Source organism: Dipodomys spectabilis, unplaced genomic scaffold (assembly GCF_019054845.1).
Source record: "Dipodomys spectabilis isolate Male_0828 unplaced genomic scaffold, ASM1905484v1 ptg000178l, whole genome shotgun sequence".
Lineage (NCBI taxonomy): Eukaryota > Metazoa > Chordata > Mammalia > Rodentia > Heteromyidae > Dipodomys > Dipodomys spectabilis.
This window is the reverse complement of record NW_024870855.1, coordinates 1316797-1336057: the sequence shown is the minus strand read 5'-3', so window position 1 is coordinate 1336057 and position 19261 is coordinate 1316797. Positions and strand designations below refer to the sequence as shown.

The 19261-nt window shown below is 49.5% G+C and overlaps 2 protein-coding genes across 2 annotated transcripts in view; both read left to right on the top strand.

Moving 5' to 3' along the window:
* The window catches only part of LOC122120775 (engulfment and cell motility protein 1-like), a 239999-nt gene extending 237257 nt beyond the window's left edge, over positions 1-2742 (top strand). The window contains 1 exon segment of the mRNA XM_042695014.1: positions 2384-2742. Coding sequence (XP_042550948.1) covers positions 2384-2530 — 147 coding nt within the window. The 3' untranslated portion in view covers positions 2531-2742.
* LOC122120774 (ral guanine nucleotide dissociation stimulator-like) overlaps positions 1223-19261 on the top strand; it is a 28354-nt gene continuing 10315 nt past the window's right edge. Inside the window, exons 1-13 of the mRNA XM_042695013.1 lie at positions 1223-1680; positions 10752-10948; positions 11531-11590; positions 12297-12478; positions 12733-13727; positions 13831-14049; positions 14323-14426; positions 14855-14915; positions 15551-15619; positions 16026-16109; positions 16564-16596; positions 16887-17008; positions 17201-17296. Coding sequence (XP_042550947.1) covers positions 12322-12478; positions 12733-13727; positions 13831-14049; positions 14323-14426; positions 14855-14915; positions 15551-15619; positions 16026-16109; positions 16564-16596; positions 16887-17008; positions 17201-17296 — 1940 coding nt within the window. The 5' untranslated portion in view covers positions 1223-1680; positions 10752-10948; positions 11531-11590; positions 12297-12321. The remainder of the gene's footprint in view (positions 1681-10751; positions 10949-11530; positions 11591-12296; positions 12479-12732; positions 13728-13830; positions 14050-14322; positions 14427-14854; positions 14916-15550; positions 15620-16025; positions 16110-16563; positions 16597-16886; positions 17009-17200; positions 17297-19261) is intronic.

The window sequence follows — 19261 nt, the reverse complement described above, 5'->3', positions numbered from 1 at the left end:
TTTAACTTTTGGATTTCTCCCTTCAGTGATGTTTAGAAAATTTTGTTAATATCAGGAAAATCTTTTAGATAGATTGCTATTGAGTTATGAAGAAAAAGGACATTTTAAATAACCAGGAAAAGAAACGAAGTGTTTACCAAAAATGTGCACAACCTTGGATTTCATGGAGAGCTCTTTAGACATATTAAAGTTAGAAAGAAGGCTCCAGTTCTTTCTAGCATGATGTATTCTTCTATGTCTCGTGCTAAAAATGCAACCAAGTAAATAAAAAGCAAGAGGAAAATGGGAGAGGTGGGACGAGAGAAACTTCCCATATTTCCTAGCAGAGTAGTCACGCTCCACTGACCAAGTTGTCTTAGCGGTGTGGGGCAGGAGAAAGGGGAGGCCATTGCTGCTCCTGTGAAATAGCAGATCCTTCCTATGGACTGGGTGGCCCCCTGTGGGGAGGGCAAAGCCTGAGTGTGGAGCCTCGGGTGCCAGTGACATAGAAGGCTTGTCCAGCAGGTGGCACAGCTGGGAGCCTGAGATTCATGATGCTGCCTCTTCTCTGCCTTCTGGGAGAAGAGCCAGGATGCAGAATGGATCCAAGGGAGATCCGGGAGGGGGATACACAGATGGAACAAGGGCACTGCCTCATGGACGAGCTACCCTCATAATTATGTAGAAATGTAGGAAGCATTTGATGAATGCATTGCCCCCAAATTAGAATCTGAGCTCAAAATCAGATTTGATCATTCCAGCATGAACTCCGACATTGTCTCCTGCTCGGTTCTTTGTGGAACTGGCTTCCTAGAGATCAAAGTTTAAGACTTGAACTGTCCCTGACTCATTGCCTCAACCTGGGCAATTCCTCTTGTCTGGAATATTGGGAGACTTGAAGGCTTGAAGCTAGGACCACATTTCCCCAGTGGCATGTTTGAAACTTGGTGGGCATTATTTTTTGGGGGGGGGGGGTACCATGTCTAGCAGGGAATTAATGGTTACAATCTGTAATACAGGGGATCACCCTGCAATGTGTGTGTGTGTGTGTGTGTGTGTGTGTATCTACCTAAGTAGACAGGTAAACTGACTATATTTTCTCTCTCCCTCCCAGCTTATTCCATTCTACAAGTTATCATTGTGTGTAGCTGAATTGTGTGCTATTGCCAGTAGCATGTCTAATTTTACTAGCAAAATTGAAGTTCAAACCTACAAGGGACTTTCTGTGGTGAGGCTACAGTTAGCCGCATGGTAAGGCAAGGTCCCCCTGTCCATGTGTTCTCCCATGCACCTGGGTCCTGCCTGTTCTCAGATATTCTCTTCTTCCTAGTCCTCACAGCACCTGTGATTGCCCACAGCTGGCCCAATGGAAGAAGGGCAGTTTGGCTTCTTTCCTGCATTTAGTAGCATCTCTCGCCTGACCTGGCTGGTATCCCTGTTGGGTGAGCTTTCTCTGGTGTCTGCCACTTTGGAAGAGCAAGAAGAGGAGCAGTATATGCAAATGACTGTGCACCTAGAGACCAAGGACAGATGGTAACTCCTGAGAAACCTGATGAAAAGGAGACTTCGGGCTGTGTCCATTGTATACAAGGGTGACAACAGAGAAAACCCCAAGGGACACAGCCAGTTGTCCCAGTGCAGCAGAGCTGACAGCTTGCAAAGACTAGAAATTAGTCCCACTTGTGTTGCCTCCATTGTCCAGTAAGTGAATAGTTGCTTACAGAATTGAAGCATGTTGCTGAAGTCTTTACTGTATACTTCTTTATTTGCATACTCAATTTAGAGATTGGCCTCTCACTGCATTTCCCAGGAGGATCCTGATGTAGTTGGCTCAAGTGATCCTCATGCCTCAGCCTCCCCAGTAACTGGGACTCTGGGCCTGCACCCCTGCTCCCAGCTCCCTTCATGTAGCTTTACGGATGAGGAAATGGAGGTGTGAGAAACATCTTGCCATTCTGCAATGCCTCATATCTGAAGGCATGATAAACATTCTGAGATAGATCAGACTGTTTATATTACCTAAAGTTTATTTGCATCCAATGACTCTTAGCTATCCTAGCCTGTGAATGCAGTCCTGGCTTCTGATGGTGCCAGGGAAGTGAGTGTTGTGCCTAGGTTGCAGGACCCCTACCAAGAAGACCACCGAGAGTCAACTTTACAGCTGTTTTGAGGTTTTATTTAGGCGGGCTGCAGCTCGGGCCTCATCCTACACTCTGACACAGCGGAGCCTAGGAGGAGAGCCCCAAGTTAAGGATTTGCAGGTCTTCTAAAGGCATACAACCAGGTGGGTTAGCACCACGTATTGCTCTGCTCTGAAACGAGCAACAAATGGTCACTGCCTCAAGTACTTTAACCCTTCAGTGAGCATTCGCATGTTTCCAGTTATTTTCTCCCTCCCTCCCAGCTTATCCCATTCTACAAGTTAGAACGAGACACTTCAGCTCAAACATGGCATCTGTCTGGAGCTTATCACCACACATTAAGAGCTACCGATAACTGTTGTCTTAGGACAGAATTCCTTAAGTTACCTTCAGACAGTGTAGTTGAGTGAATGAGAACACAGGGTGATCATGAAAGTTGCCCATCAAATGCCTAGAAAAGCTGGGGTCATCCTCCAATCCCTGCTGTACAAATGCAGTAGGAGGCAATGTCACAGGAGCACCATGGCCTGACCTTTAAAAAACAAGTAATTGATTTTATTGTATTGTAAAGATGCTGCACAGAGGGGTTACAGTTACATGAGTAAGGTAATGAGTACATTTCTTGTTGAGCGTTGTTACCCCCCTCCCTTGTTGTTCTCCCACTATCCTTTTCCTCCTCCACCTCCCTCACTCCTCCCCCCACCCTGAAGTTTTAACATTCATTTCCAATATACTGTCTTGTGGGATCATTGTTGCAGTGGGTCCTCTGGTGTCCTTGTTTCAATATTTTGTTATTCCCCTTACCCTCCCCAAAGTAGAGAAATGTATGTACAAGATTCAGGGTACCAAAATCAAATGCAGTGACAACAGGGGAAGAACATAGAAAGGAAACCAAAAAATCACATTGTACTTTAAAATTACAACAAAGAAACATCACTTTTGCCCATATCTTGGGGTTCATTTCACTTAACACCATCTTATATGGTCATATGTAAATAGGTTTGAGAGGTTTTCTGCTCACCTGATAAAATTATCCTAGCTATATAGTAATTATTGCAAGTGAGGGAAACCGTGAGATGTCTTTTTCTTTGGATCTCACTTACTCCACTTAATATGATTTTTCCAGGTCTTTCCATTTCCTAACAAATGGGGTGGTGACATTCTTTGTAAGCAAAGAATAAAATTCAATTTTATGTACATATATATGTGTGTGTGTGTGCGCACACGTGTGCGTGTGTGTGTGTGTGTGTGTGTGTGTGTACCACATTTCCTTAATCCATTGATCTACTGAGGGGCATCTGGGTTGGTTCCATATTTTAGGTATTATGAATAATGCTGCAATAAAGATAGTTGTGCTGGTAGCTTTACTATGGCCTTGTTTGTGATCACTTGGGTAAATGCCCAGAAGTGGGATCCTCATATATTACCCTGCCCCAGAATGGCCTGGCCTTTTCCAGTATTTTCTGACTCAGTCTTTGTACTGATTCACTGAAGGGGCAACTGAGACTCAGCAGGTAAGAGACTTCACAAGGAAGTGGTTAGGCTTTCCTTGTCTATAACAAGTGACTGAGAGAAACTGTTTCAAGGAGGAAAGTGTGTTTTGGCTGGCTTCCGGCCTCTTCAGTCCAGGCTCGGTTGTGATAGGCTTGTGGTGAGTCAGACATCATAGCATCAGGAGTGAGCAATGACAGAGGCTGCTTTCCTCATGCAGCCAAAGCAGGCTTCCAGTACAGGCAGGGATGGCCAGACATGCCCCCAGTGGCCTATTGTACTAGGACGGAACTGCTAAGGTTTCAGTACCTCCCCCAGCTAGGTCCACAAGCAAAGGACCAAGTCTACATTTCCTACTCAATCACAAACTGATAGAAGCTCTGCAATTCACCTCAGTTGCCTTTCTTCAGCCCTCACGCTGTGTGCATTCTCCCCAGCCATGCTGGAAGCACACAGAAACAAGTACAGACCACCAGTGGTACTGTCTGCACCTTGTCACAGTCCTCACATGCCATAGGGAAGATGTGTTGCCTGCACTTACTCCCAAACCCTAGTCCCTCCTAATTCAGTGGCTGTGCTTAAATTTTGTAAAAGTGTGCATTCAGAGTTTGTTCAAGACCAACTCATGTGAATATCCAGTATAGAAGTAGTGACAAAAACACCTGTGTCTAGGTCCTCAGGATGCTGTGGAAGGACGATCTCAGGCCTGTGCTCTGCCTGGTTCTTCAGGACTTGCTCAAAAATGGCCACCTCAGCCATGCCTACAGACAGGTGCTGACATGCTGACACAGGTGTGGATGTGGTTGGACAGCTTCCTGCAAAGAGAAGAATGACCTGTCAGTGCCCTGGTTGGGGAATATTTGCATCTGTAAATATTCCTGAGTGATGCCAAAGAGGAGCCCCTTCAGTGAGCCCAGGCCTGGCTCTGTGGGACTGGATGGCATCAGTTGCCGTACACACTCAGATCATGAATGGACCAGATCCTTCCTTTAGGACAGAATTTACCTAGGAAAATGTTCTCACTACTGCACAGGCACACATCACAGCTCTTCCCTACTATCCGGAGAGAAACAACCCACAGAAAGGGGTCACAATTTGGAGAATTGACGTTTTTCCTACTTGGATTGTAGGTTTTCACGAGCTCTCATGTGAGTTTCAGTGGGAAACAGAATGGAAACAAAGGGGTCTGCTTTGGACCCAAGAGTTGGTATTTTCTGGCATGATTGGGTTGAGAGAGTCATGAGAATGTGAGGAGAAGAACACTAAGAATTCTTCCTCACCAACTGCTCACACTGCGATGAAGAAATTTGCACCAATTGCAGGTGGTACTTGAATTGCCTGTCTTCCCTGTGTGAACCCCCTGGAAGGATCGGTAAAATGCCAGGTAAAAAGTCCTGACCAGCCTGGTACTGGTGGCTTTGCTTCCTTCTGACATTCTCGCTATCCAGGTGGTTGAGCTCTCAAGACTCCATTTGAACCCTGTGCCTGCAGGGAAGTCCAGGAGACTGTTATTTCCAAATCAACACCAAAAGAGCCATATGTGGAGCTGTATTGAAGTGATAGAGAGCACTAACCTAACCTTCAGTACATAGGCTTAGAGACAGTGCCCAGACCCTGAGATCAAGGCCCAGAATGATCACAGAAGAAAAGGCCTGAATGACAAACTTGTTTCCACAAAAGTTATTGAGTCCATTCTGCTATCCAGGGGCCAAATATGTCAAGAGTAGATGGCAGCAAAGTTGGAAACACAGTTCACAATGGCCTGCAGTGTGATGGACATTTGGATGTCACTGAGTGACCACATTGATCCACCGCTGCAAGGAAGGAAGCTGGGTGGGTGCACAGTGAGGCCATGTCTGTAGAAGGTGGGCCAGCCTCCCCACCTGCTCCCCACCATGCGCTGTCTAAAATGAGGCTTACTCTTGTCTTTTTGCAATCTGCTAACCTGGCTTGAGGAGAAAGGGCCTGGCTTCCAGAAAACAGACATTTAAGCTTCCATTTCAAATCCTGATCCCTGGAGAATGTACCAAATAGAGGTGTCACAGAGGTCATTTTCCAGAATGAGCAAGATCTGTTTGTGCAGAAGTTCTCGGGGCAGGTCTCTGAGAAGGGACTGGCTGCAGAAAGGAAGCATGTCCTGCACTACCTGGTGCTGGCAGAGGGGGTCTAGAGCTGCTGCTGTTTGGAGAAGTAGGAGAGGAAGCGGTGGGCACCGCCAGCACTGCATCACAGTTGGATGTTCTCAGCTGCTTGCCTCCATTCTTACCATTAAACATGTTGGAGAAAGAGGATGAGGATCTTGTTTTTTTAATCCAGCTAAACAGTCTATGTCACTTAATTGAAGAGTTAAGTCCGTTAATGTTGAGAGATAGGACTGAGAGGTATTTGGGAGTTCCTGCCATGTAATCCACCTTCTTGGGGGCTGCAGCTACTAGGTTCCTCCTATGGTTCTTGGATTCTCAGTTTGGGTGCGGTTTCTTGGCCTTTATTGTGGTCTTGTTGGTTTTCTATGTGTAGGACATCTTTCAGAATTTTTTGTAGGGGTGGTTTGGTGGAGATATATTGTTTCAATTTTTCTTTGCTATGGAAGGTTTTTATTTGGCCTTCAGTTATGAAGGAGAGTTTAGCTGCGTACAGTATTCTTGGTTGATAGTTGTTTGTCTTTAGGGCATGGCATACATCATTCCAGGCTCTTCTTGCTTTGATTGTCTCTGCTAAGAAATCTGAGGTGATTCCAATTGGTTTCCCTTTATAGGTGATTAATCTTTTTTCCTTGACAGCTTTAAGGATCTTTTCCTTGGTCTGAATTGATCCTGTGTGGATTATACTGTGACGGTTGGATGTCCTATACTGGTCTGGTCTATTTGGGGTTCTAAAAGCTTCTTGTATCTGAATAGGCCTATCTTTTTGCATGTTTGGGAAGTTCTCTGCTAGGATCCTGTTAAACAAATTTCCTAGACCATTAACTTCTGTTTCTAGATGCTCCTCTACACCCATTATCCTCAATTAGGCCTTCTGATGGTGTCTTCCAAGTGTTGGATAGATCTATCATATTTCTTGGACTTGTCTTGGATGGTTGTATGTTCTTTCTCTATAATATTAGGCTGTCTTCAATCCCCGAGATTCGATCTTCTGCATGGTTTAACCTGCTGTCAAGACTTTCTACTTTGTTTTTTATTTCTTTTCCTTCTAATTGGTCAGCTTTGATGGCTTCAAATTCTTTGTTGAAGCTTTGTTTTAGATCTTGTATGAGCTTCTTTATTTCCTTAATTTGGTGTTCAGTGTTTGTTCTCAAATCACTTAGTTGATTGGTTATGGTTTCCTTGGACTCCCATTCCTTCTGTTGGGTTCCATTCAGCATTCCCTTTGTGGTCTCCCTGACTTCCTTCAGCTCTTTGTTAGTGGATTTCATGAATGCCTTTAGTGTTCTTTGTGTATTCTCATCCTGCTCTCTCAATTCCTGTATTACTCTTTGCTTAGCTTCCTCACGTTCAGGCCATTTCTGTAGTTCTCTTTGAGTGTTCTCAGCCTGCTCACGCCATTCCTGCCTTTCTCTTTGAGTGTTCTCACTGCTCTCGCAAATCCTGTATCAGTTTTTGAGTAGCTTCCTCACGCTCATGATATTCCTGTATAAACCTTTGGTTTGCCTCCTCTCTCTCCCTATCACGCTCATACAGAGTCCTTTGTATGTTTTCAATCTTTTCATTTACCATGTTTGCCAGCAGTGTTTATAGAGCTATTTGGGAACTCTCCTCTGGATTATTCATTATCTGTTCTGTCCCCTGATTATCATGAGTGGGAGTTGAGATACCCGGACTTGCCATTTTCCTTGTGTTTTTCTGGCTTACTCTGCCCATTTAGGATGAAAATAACACCAGTTTTGCGCTAGAACACTATCCTAAGGCAAGCATCAACCAAAGTCTGTATTTGCACAGTCAATAGTCTGCAGATACAGTCTAGTTCGACAGATACATCTATTCAACATCAAACAACTATATATTAATGGGCTACGAAGAATGGGCAAAGAAGAATTTGGCAAACCAGAAATTATTAGGTTTAGGGAGAGGTGTGGGTAAAAATAGGAATAGAGAGATATGGAAAGGCACAGGGAGAGTTAACTAAGTCCTACTCTCAAAGCAGGAAATACGTTGGATAGGATGAAAGAAGAGAGAGAGGGGAAAAAAGAAGAAAGAGAAAGGGGGAAAAAAGAGACCCAAAAAAATAGACAAGTAAAAATTAAAAATTAAAAATTATACATATTTGAAAATGAAATATTCAGAGAAGATTGTGGATATGATGAGAAAAGGGGAGGGATATAAAGGAGATGTGACAAACTTAAAAATAAAACTACTTAAAATATTGTGTAAGTATAGAGAGGTAGTACGGCTATTAAGAAATTTAAGTCTAAGAGGTTTTGAATTGAGTAATAAATTTCTGGATTAAGTGTGTACCTCCCCCACAGCATAACCCGTGCTTTCACTGTATTTGATGTCGGTATAATTTGTGGAGGGGAAGGGGAAAACCAAGTCGTTTAAATAGGGATAGAGGTGGACCCATCGCAACAATGAGAAGTACAAGTCGTTATGTCGAAAACGAACTTTACAACTTTGGTGGGGGGGCAGGGAGGATTGGGGGGGGCAGGGGGAGGATGGGAAGGGATGGGAAGGGGAAACAAAGGAGGAGGCTACAATGCTTGATAAGAAATGTACTCATTATCTTGCCCATGTAATTGTAACCCCTCTGTACAGTATTTTCACAATAAAAAAAAAAAGAGAGAGGATGAGTATGCTGCTGCCAGCTGTGGGAGTGAGATTTGGGAATGGGGCCCTGGAGGTGGGGCAAGGCAAGTACTTCCCATGGTGGAGCTGAATTGATTGTGCCACACTCCTGGTTCCCTTAGTTCTTCCCCACCGGCCTGGGAGGTGGAGCATTGTCATTGGTATACTAGCTTTGGGAAATTTAAAAAGATTGAGTCTATAGTAGTATAAAATAATAAGAACAAGTGCATCACATCATTTGTCATAGGCCGGGATTCTACCTGCAGCCCTTACACAGTGGTCACTTCCTCAGAGCAGGCAGGGAGCCAGGCATTGTGACATCAGAATAGAGGGCAGGATCGGCGCCATGGTCAGCAGGATCAGTAGCATGGTCCTGGCGGTGGTGGCAGACACCGTGTTGGAGGGTTTCCTCAGGTGCTTCTGCTGGGTGGCCGAAAACTCTGGCAGGAAACTCTGGCCTCCATGTCCTGTGAAAAAGCCCGCACATGACTCTTAAGTTGGGCTGAAGCCAGTCTTCTTGGCCTACATGTGTGAACAATACCAATGAGTATAAATTACCATCCTCAGAGCTGACTGTGACATCTTGAGCTAGGTAGACAATAGCACCAAGGAGAGGTAGCAGACTGGGCAGGGCGCACCTAGGAATCTATAGAAGGACGCCAAGGGTTTCCCTCCCCTGCCAGGATTCCCCTTGGTGGAGGCGCTTCCTGTCCACTTCCCTGTGGCTTGAAAAGTGAAGGCCTCCCATCTCCATATGTCTCCACACCAACAAACTCCACATCCAAGCTTCAGCCCCTCTCTAACTACTCTCCACATGCTCCATGGCCCCAGAATAATCTCAGCCCTAGGAGCTCAGTAGCACTCATTTCCTGCCAGTAGCCTGATCCTGAGTGCCCTTTCCACTTCTTCCTCAGTGAACATGGTGCAGAAATCAGTACCTCTCCATGTCCTCACCCCTCAACGAATGAGCCCAGAGATTGGCCTCAAATCCTGTTGGACATTGAACAAACAGCCCATTCTTTTCAGCGTCCCACCTTTCACCCATCCTCTCATTAGCACACAAACATTGTGGCAGGCAGCAGAGTTGAATTCACCATCTCGCTCCAATGCATGCATTTGAGGACATACACGGATGAACATAGAGGTGTGCCACTGTGTCTTTGTGGATGAATGTGTATCCGTGTTGTGTCCATGAATGTATGTGAGGTCATGTGTGTACCTCTCTCAATAGGTGTGTTGAACATTGGAGTCTCATGCGTAGGCTTCCAAATAGAGAAGACCTCGTCTGTGTCTACACTTGTGAAATTCCCACCCCCATGTGAAGCTCAGATCTTGCATTTCCTTTTTGTTTCTTTTGTTCATTGTTGTCTTACATGGATTGAAGCAGAATCTCTTGCCTAGGTCAAACTAGCCTTGAACTTGGTATCCTCCTCCAGGAGGCTCCCACTGCAGGAATAGACAAGGACAACTGGTTGGCAGTTTATTCTCTGTCTAGACACCATGTGCAGGGGCTGAACATCTACAAGAGTGCAGTGAAAAAGACTGACACCAGCTGTAGGGTTCCCAAGCCTTGGATGGACACAGAGTCCTTTCAGTGTATGATATCCTCAAGCAGGTGCTGGGTGGAAGCCCTAGGAGTGAGTGGGTGACTGGAGGAGGCAGGCAAGCACAGGCACTTGTACATGGGGAGACAAACTGGAAGGAGGGATCGGGTGTGAACCCAGTAAGTGGTCCTCATTACCACGACATTAACTGGACAGAGGACAGAGGTTGGTTGGTTATCTATGTGGAGTGTGCCTAGTTTTGCTCCTGACTTGTCACGGGGCCCAGCCAGCACCCAGGGGCCATTTGCAGAGGTCTGGTCTGAGGCTGAGGCTCAGCAGAGGGGCCCCCTATTGATGCTGTCATCTCCAGAGGTGTCACAAAGCACCAGGCAGTATTTAGGGATGCTGTGCGGCTGAGCCAGCTGAGTTGTATGGAAAGCTGAGGGGCAGCAGGATGTTCTCCTGCTGCCCACTATTCCGCAGAACAACTCCACTGGAAGCCTTTGAAATAATTAGAAGGCGATGGGTCATCCCCTGTCCCGGTCGCCTGAGCAGAACACCTTACATCCCACAGGTGAATCAAGGAGGAGGGAGGGTGTGGAGGAAGAGTGAGTCCCCTCACCTACTACCTTCTGGCGGCCTCAGATCCCATGTGTGTTTGACATTCTGGAGTGGGGTGTGTATACGTGTGTGTGTGTGTGTGTGTGTGTGTGTGTGTGTGTGTGTGCGCACCCCAGACTATTTTCATTGTATGGCCCAGAGACATTTGCTGTTTTGCTGCTGTTTCCATGTTTGAACTCTGTCTCATTTCTTCACAGCAATTACAGTGGGTGTTAGCCCCCACCCTTCCTGATCCCTGCAAGGCAGGATACCTGCAGGGAGGCAAAGTGAAGAAGCTAGTAGACCACTTAGTGCCTGCCCTGCTCTTCGGAGCTGCCGTGTTTATTCCTGTTTATCTGGGGGCATATAGTACTTTCAGGACTGCCCATCACGTATTGAAGCTGCTGTATAAAAGGTAAGCGCCACCTCTGATCCTTGGGACGGGCCCACTGGCTAGGCCTTGGCATGTGCTGCACTAATGCGGATCTGCTTGGATCCTGGCTACTGGCATGCTAGGACCAACATCCTCGCTGCCTGAGGCTGGAGCAGTGGGATGGGCCCTGAACAGGCCTGTCCACATTATGACCTTACACCCCGGGGAGCGAGGGCTGTGGGCAGAGCTGGGAGAAGCCCCTTCCCTCATGAAGGCCCCCCTTCTCTACATCGAGGCCTCACATGGCTGAGACCGCAAGCAAACTGTTTTCCAACTTCACAATGGTGGTATATGTTCCATCTAGGGGTCCTGAACTACCTGAACCTCACTAGGAAGCCCAAGGGAAACGCTGACAGCCCCGTTGCCCGTTCAGGTGTATGGGAGGAAGCTAGTGGGCTCATCAGCTTGTGTGGGGACCCATTTCAAGACACTTGGAACCACTCAGTGAAAAGAACAGGGAAATCCTTGTCATCCTGAGCTCCATCCTGTGCTCAGGAAAACCACTGGGACTGTAGACATCATGTGCAGACACAGTATGTTTGACATTCTCATGGTGTCCCCTAGATACAGCCATTCCCGTGACAATGAGGAGAAGAAGGAAGGCGCGCAGGAGCACCTGCAGCAGTGAGTGTGCCTGGGGGAGGAGGGAAGGCATGTGTCTTCAGAGTGGGTGCAGTGGAGAGCTGGCCTTGGAGAGGCCTGGGCAAAGGAAATGGCAGCCATTCCTGAAGGAAGACTCAAATCCAGGTAGAAATGTGTCCATGTAGGGAGTTAGTCTGGCTTGTTCTGTGCCTGAGGAGGGTGGAAGAAGCTTCTGGCACCATGACCAGGCAGTCCCACGTGCCTGCCCTGGGAAACCTCAGGACCACACAGAACGGGGAGGCCTACAGTGTGTCATCATGGACAATCCTCCAGGATTCCAGGGGCCTCCGTGAGTGCACAAGGGCCAGGATGTGCCCTGGTTGAGAGTCAGGCGAAGACCATTCACACATGGCTCTAGGTCATAGAGGGCACTAGATGCTACCTGAGTGACGGCATTCTGGGTTCTCGAGACACTATGCATGAGGACAAAGCATCCCAGGGATGACTGTTTGGGGGCATGCCCAGGGACACTAGGAGGTGGTGTGGGTGGGGTGGGTTTCACTGTGATGTAGGTGGAGTAGCATCCCTTGTGTAGACAATGTCTGCAGTGCAGCCAGGTTACCAGGTCTGCCATGGGGTATAGGCAGGAGCAGGCCCAGGAGCCCAGCTCCCACAGCTGTGCTTGAGAGGGTTCTGAGAGGAGGAGAGGCCCAGCCTCTGACTCTGCTGCTTCCCCCACTACATCTAGAGCCTTTTTTATATTGGACTCGTGGATGAGGGTATACCCAGAGTGTTGCACTGAAGCACCGGACACGTCCTGCCTGCAAGACCTGGGAACCTATTCACACTGTGTCTCTGTGGAGGAGCAGCAGGCCCATCTTCTGCTCAGCCAGCTGGAGCACATGCATCTGAAGGAGCCAGAGCTGGAGGGTGAGTAGCATGGGCTGGCAAAGGACAGAACAGGTGGGGGATTCCAAGCTTTCTCCACCTGAAGGCAGCTCCCAGCCTACCATGGTGCCCTCATCAGGACAGTCCAGGAGCCTGGATGGCTTGGCATGAAACCTGTCCTTGCTAGGCTTCCTGGGGTTGAGTCCAGGAACAGGAGCTTCCTAGGCAGGCAGGAGTGTCATTTATTTAGGAATGACTGAGGGGAGGGCAGTGCTGTAGGAGATCTTTTCTTGCAGCTGTTCCACCAACTGCACGGCAGTTGGCATCTAAACAACTGGATCCAACACCCTGCGTAGAAGCAGGACTACCATGTCAGTCAGAGCTGGAACTAGCTGCAGCCTCAGAGGCCTCTTCAGCTCCAGGAGCTGCAGTGGAGCTCCAGCAAGAATCCCAGGCTGAGAGATGTTGTGACTCGCCTGCACCATCATTCACTGAAATCAAGCCACCTGCAGGTCAGCCAATGGCCCACAGCCTTGCACTGTCACCAGCACCAAGTCTGGATCTTGGTCTGCAACATGATCCACATCCCCTATCAGGGGAAGAAAAAGTGGCTGCTCCCCCAGTGGCAGAGGAACTTAGTCCACTGGCTTTAGGGCCAGTGACTGATGAGGGGATATCAGTGCCCACTCCTGAACCCCAGGTGTCTGAAAGCCAGGCTGACCCACTTCTTCCACCTAGCCAAGGAGAAGCATATGCAGTTCAACCAGAGGCCTCAAAGCCCACTGCAGGGAACAGCTCAGGGCCAGAGCTAGAGGCTGCAGGAGAGGAAAGATGGGAGTCTACTCTCCTTATACCTGGGGAGCAAGTGGAATCTTGCCCGCTTGCTGGAGAGGCTGGCTGCCTTGAGCCTGTTGCTGAGCAGCCAGAGCCACCCGCACAGGAGCCTCTGCCGCCCAACCCGGATGTAGCACCCGTCCCATCTGCACAGCTGGACGCTGACGCAGGCTTAGGAGGGGACTCTGATCCAGTTACTCATTTGCACGAAGTAGCTGATCTCCATGAAGTAGCTGAAGACACCAATGGTGTTCTGACAAATGGTGTTGCCAAGCAAGAGCCTGCTTGCAAGGAAGACAGGCCAGCTGAATCAGATAGTGACTCAGATCCCTGGCAGTGTTTTGACATGGGGGATGTGCAGATTTCCTCCAGGGAGTCAGACCATAAAAAGGAAACAGCTCACATGCTAGAGCAGTTGCCCGACCTGAAGGTGAAGCAGTTGTCCCTCATGGCGGTGGTGAGTAGCTTGGCAGGGCGGGCATGCGGGCTTTCCTTTGCACCTCTACTGCCACACCTGCCTCAGGGCAGAGTCACGCTGACCCTTTGTTTCCTCTCTGCAGAAGCTGTTCAAAGGGCTGATCCCTGAGCAATGCTTGAGCTATATATATTATCAACCGGACCAGGAGGAGGGTCTGGAGCACCTGGCACCCACTGTGCTGGCCATCCTGGAGCACTGTGAAAAATTGCACACCTGTGTGATCAGCACATGCCTCGGGGACCACAGCACAGAGGCAGCAGAGAGGGCCCAGGTGTTGGAGCACTGGATAGACGTAGCTTTGGTATGCGCAGGAGGCGGCCCCATACCCTTCTGCTCTTTCCCACACTCACCAGGTGCTGCCTGCCCACTCACAGCCACTGCCTGAACCCTCAAGCCCTCCTTGTGCTCTGCCCTGGCTTGCACTGTGTGCACTCCTGCTCTGCTTCCACTGCCATTCCACCCTCTCCCCTATGCTCTCCGCATTCAGCCCAGGAACAAAGGCTCAGCCCCAGGGCCAAAGCAGGATCACAAGGAGCTCCCTCCACAGCTCACCTCACCCCTTCCTCACCCGTAGGAGTGCCACCTTCTGAAGAACAGCTGCACCCTCGTCTCCATCACGTGTGCTCTGCAGAGCAGCCAGCTCCAAGGCCTGAAGAAGACGTGGGGGTTGGTTGGCAGGTGGGTGCACCTTTGTCCTGGGCAACCCTTGCTTCCTCGGCCTAGCGTCCCTCATCTGGGAGCCCAGTGGCAATTCCCCATGGCAGGGACTGCGGCTCTGCCCAACTCAGACACCTATGACCTTGCTTAGGATTTGCCTGTGTGGTTGGGATTCCTTTTGTGCCATACTTTTTCCTTCGGACACAACAAACCCACATCTGTCTATGCAGTGCTCTTCCAAACAAAACCACACTGGAAATTGGGGTGAAACTGGAGGTTTCCCCTCAAGACTTGGCTCCAAACCATGTGACCTTAGGATCACAGTGGATCTCCTTGCACAGCTCTGTTCCCATTAGGATGAAGTCCTGCCCCCAAATGGGCAATGCATTCACACTCCTCCCCTCTCTCGCCCTCTCCCATCTGTCACCTTGTCTCTGCCCCTCCTCCAGGGAGAGTCTAAAGACGTTCCAGGAGCTGAAGAAGATGTATTGCCACGAGCAGGTGTACAAGGTGGTATGAGCCCCGGAATAACTTTTGGTCCAGGGAGGGAGGGCGAGGATTTGCTTTCTGATGGAATTCTAGGAGAGTATCCAACAGAGCTTGTCTAGAAGCATCCATCATGGGCTTGGGGATAGGATAGATTGTATGGGGAACAGGAGGCCCCTGGGGACCCAATGGAGTGAGTGGAAGAGGAGGCAAGCTGGGTGCCTGAGGAGGTTGGAGGAAGTGGTAGGATTGGGGATGTCCACTTTCCTGTCAAGCTTCCTCCTGAGTGTGGCCTGTGATGAGGCTGCCTCTCTACAACCTGCCTGCCTGGCACCGCCAAGCCAGGCCCTGGCTTGGTTTCTGTGTGGCCTTCCCATCCCAGGAGGGAAGCCTTGCCAGTCACGTGGGTCAGCGGGTTCCTCCAGACCAGGCAGCCACAGAAACATCTTTTAGGGCACGCAAATGTCCACATCCACCCTGGAGACAGGCCCTGCCAGGCTCTCTAGCCTGCCCAGGGCTACAGTGCTGATGGTCACAAGGAGCCTGAGATCTAAAGGCCCAAGCCAAAGCTGTCACACCCCATGGAAAGAAGGGACTCTAACGGAAGATTGAATGGTTAGAGAATGAAAACTTTTTACTCCCATGCTCAATGCTGCCAGAGGCAAGAGGCCAAACACATGACCCTCTGGAAGAAACTCAAGAGAGGCCTCAGGAAGCCTCAGCAACTGGTGAGTAGTGTGCGAGCCTGAGACCAGGGGCTTCCTAGAAGGAGTTGAGGGGCTTCCCCCAACACAACCGACCAGTTGGCCCACTCCCTTATTGCCCCAGATGGCATGTTGCAGGAATGCATTGCAGCCACCACAGTAAGGAATGCAAGAGCACAGGAACAGGTGAAGGGCAGGGCCACAGACCTTGCATGGGTGTCAAGTGTCAGCCCTGGAGGGGACCAGGCCAGATGGATTTCCCCACTCAGGCCTGTGTCTTTGGTATGGGGTAGAGGGTGGATCATTGAGGAGTGAACCTGTCTTCTCCAAGTTCTGCTAGGCACATGGCTTCACGGGGCTGGGTTAAGTCTGGGTTTCTTGGGAGAAGCTTAAGAAGACCCTTCTGATCTTTTTCCACCCAATGCCACAGGAGTATCCCGAGGGCACAGTCCCTTACCTGGGCACCATCCTCACTCACCTGGCCTCACTGCACAAAGACAAACATTCAAAAGATGTGAGTGAACAGGGGCCCAGCCCTGGGAAAGCAGAGTGGGGACAAAGAGCCTCATGCTGCCCCTTGACCTCCAGCAAGAGCCCGTGTCCTCCCCAGCCCCAGAGTCCCACAGCAATGCTACTTCTGATGCCCTATGCCCCCAGACCTCAGTGCTGCTGATGACATTTGGCCATGTCTCAGAGGGAGGTCAGTGAGGGTGGCAGTGTGACAGCAGGTGCTCAAGCTGACATAGCATGTGGGAATAGCATGGCCTTGTCACTGGAAGCCTCAAGTCTCTGCCATGTGCACAGAGAGTTGAGCAGTGAGCTCCCTGTCCTCAGGACCTAGGCCTCCCTGCCCTAAACTGAGAGCAATCCTAGTCCAGCTGTGCACCCAGCCTGCCCTCTGCTGGAAGGACTTGGTAGGGCGCCAAGTGGAAACAGCATTTTCTTAGCACATATTCTTTGCTTTGCAGGGCTCCTGGCTGAATATTAAAAGGCGAAGAGAGGTGAGAAAATGACACCTTCCTCTGCAGGCAGCCAGCTGTGCGGGTCCCTTAGGTCCTTCCTTCCCTCTGATGTGGATGGTCACATCACTTGTCCTCCAGAGGTCAGGAGATGGGGCCTTGAGCTGGGGATCTAGGACAGCATGCTGGGGTTGGGCACTGGATCTCAGTAGAGAAAGGCAAGTGTGTTGGGGAGAGACAAGAGTGAAGCCAAGTGAAGACCCGAAGTCAGCTGCCTGGCCTACCTTGCCCTGGTCCAGGTCCATCACCACTGTGTCCTTTCTCTCAACCAGGAATTCAAGGTGATGGCACTAATGAAAGAACTACAGGGCTCATGTCAGGAGCTCCAGGTGGTTCCTGACATGAACTTCGTATCTTGGTTTAACAACATGAACCGCCTAAATGAGTTGGAAAGGTGAGCTGGGGTAGGCAGTGGGGGCAACAAACATGGGAATCCCCAGCACCAGTCCATGAGAGCCTGTTGTCTGAGTCAGCCTCCCACCAGACCTGTTGAAGGAAGGGTGTATGAGCTCCTGAGTCCCCAGGGCCCCTGGGAGGGAACCCCCAGGGTGGAGCCTGCTGTCCAACCAGCTACTTCTTGTCTTAGCTCCAAGCTATCCAGGGAGCTGGAGCCTCCCCGCCGGGTACTTGTCCTGAGCTGGAACAACAAGAGGAGCCCTCCCCTGAGGAAGCGCTCAGGAAAGTAAGTACATAGGCTTGCAGGGCCAGGGACTCCCCAGGGACTGGGTGGTGGGACAGGCAGCCCAATGAGCTGGGGCTGCCCTCCCACCTCCTGCCACACAGCCCCTTGTGTCTGGCTGGTGTGGCCTGAGCTCTGCCCACCTCACTTTCTTCATTGGGGTCCCATGGTGGACCTCACTCAGAAGATTGGGCAAATGGCTACTTGGATGTGAGCAGAATAAGGAAGGCCGCCTCAGGCCTAGGGGCAGTGGGTGTGGACAGCCCTGTGTGCTCAGAGAAGCCCTGGAATTAAGGCAGTCCCTCTCTTCAGTTCCCAGGCCTCAAGCAGAGAGCCCAGCAGCAATAGCAGCAGCTCCCAGTTGGAGACCTGTGAGCAGCTCAGCAGTGGGATTGGCAGCCATACACCCAGCGTGCACTGGGGCTGCTCACCCAAGCCTTGTGCACACTTGCACAAGGAGGAGAGAAGATTTGGGCATCTTGCCTTTCCTGAGCCCCCAGATCTCCCGCTGAGCTGGGCATGGGGCTCTATCCTAGGCTGCCCTTTCATCAGCCACAATTTTGGCTGATTTCCAGTAAAAGATTAAATTGAAACACTAATAGTCTGTTTATATAATTTCTCAGCAATAACATGGTTTTTGTGAGTGCTTTTCTTTCTTTGCCTTAGTTAATGGCAGAGACTTCTACATATCCTACTTGAAGATGAAATCTTTTCAGGCTTGGAGGTCATTTTTTGCAGAATGAGGAAGAACAGGTCCCGCTCGGGGCTAGGTTTGGAAGTGTTCTCACGGTTCTTGTGGCCCATTCCACAAGCCTTGAAATCTGAGTGTTGAAACGTCTCCTGTGCAACAGCCTTGATCTTGGCTTCTGTGCAGGCAGGGAATCCACTCTCAATGTGCTGGGAGGGACTGGAGTCACCATGCACAACTGCAGGACCCTGGAGGAAAATCAAAGTGAGGCCACACCAGACCCAGGGCAGTGCTCCAGGGAGGGAGACCCTGAGCTGCACAAAGAGCTAAACACAGTCACACCAAAATCACAGTTCTTCCAAAGCAAGTACCTGCCTAAATCCCTAAGTACACTGAGGAAGGGAAACATGGAAATGACGTGACATCACAGAACATAATCAGTCAAATGCCAGAGCCCTAGGTAATATAAATCCTCTTCACCCATCATTTCACTGAGATCAAATAATTCTTCTATAGTTGCCCTCCTGGGCACTTATTCCGGTTACTGGAAGAAGACTTGTCAGCTTTGTTCCATTAGACAGTTGAAGATAGCAGCCATGGCAAGAGCATTTCACCTTTATTTTTCCTTCACTATCCCCAAGTTTCAGTGGACAAAATGCCCAGCAGGCCAAGCAGACAAACATGACCAGCAAGGAACTTAGGGGCTGTGCACCTAGAATCCTTCATAGAACATGTCCTGTAGAGGTCACGAGATTGTTACCCAGGTTTTTGTGGTTTTAATTGTTACAGAAATGTTTGTGGTTTATGCACTTGCAAAATAACTGCTAAGGTTCACTTCTCTACACCAGCTTGCTTGCACCTACTCTTAACAGAATGCATGTTTTGCCTTTATAAACATTGAGCTACCTGAGTTTGGGGCTGCTCACTCCCAAGTTGAGTTAGCACCAGTCTGTCCATCCAATAAACTCCAGCTTTTAAAGATAGTGTTCAGCATCACTGAGTTTGCCCAGCGGGTCAGTCCACCTCCACCTGACCCCCTTTGTGTTTAAAACCGTGTGAAAACAAGAGCCCCAGAATTGATTCCCCAGGCTGGAGTCAAAACTGCAGTTCTCTCAATCTGACATCTTAGTGAAGTAGGGATGCTGGGTCTAACCAGTGCCATCATGGCCACATAGTGGATAGCATACTGGGTTTAACTGGGGCCATCTTGACTTCCAGGTGAAGGAAGAGGAATTCCCACTCCCCCCCCCCCCAGGTGCTGGGCATGCCTGAATTGGGAG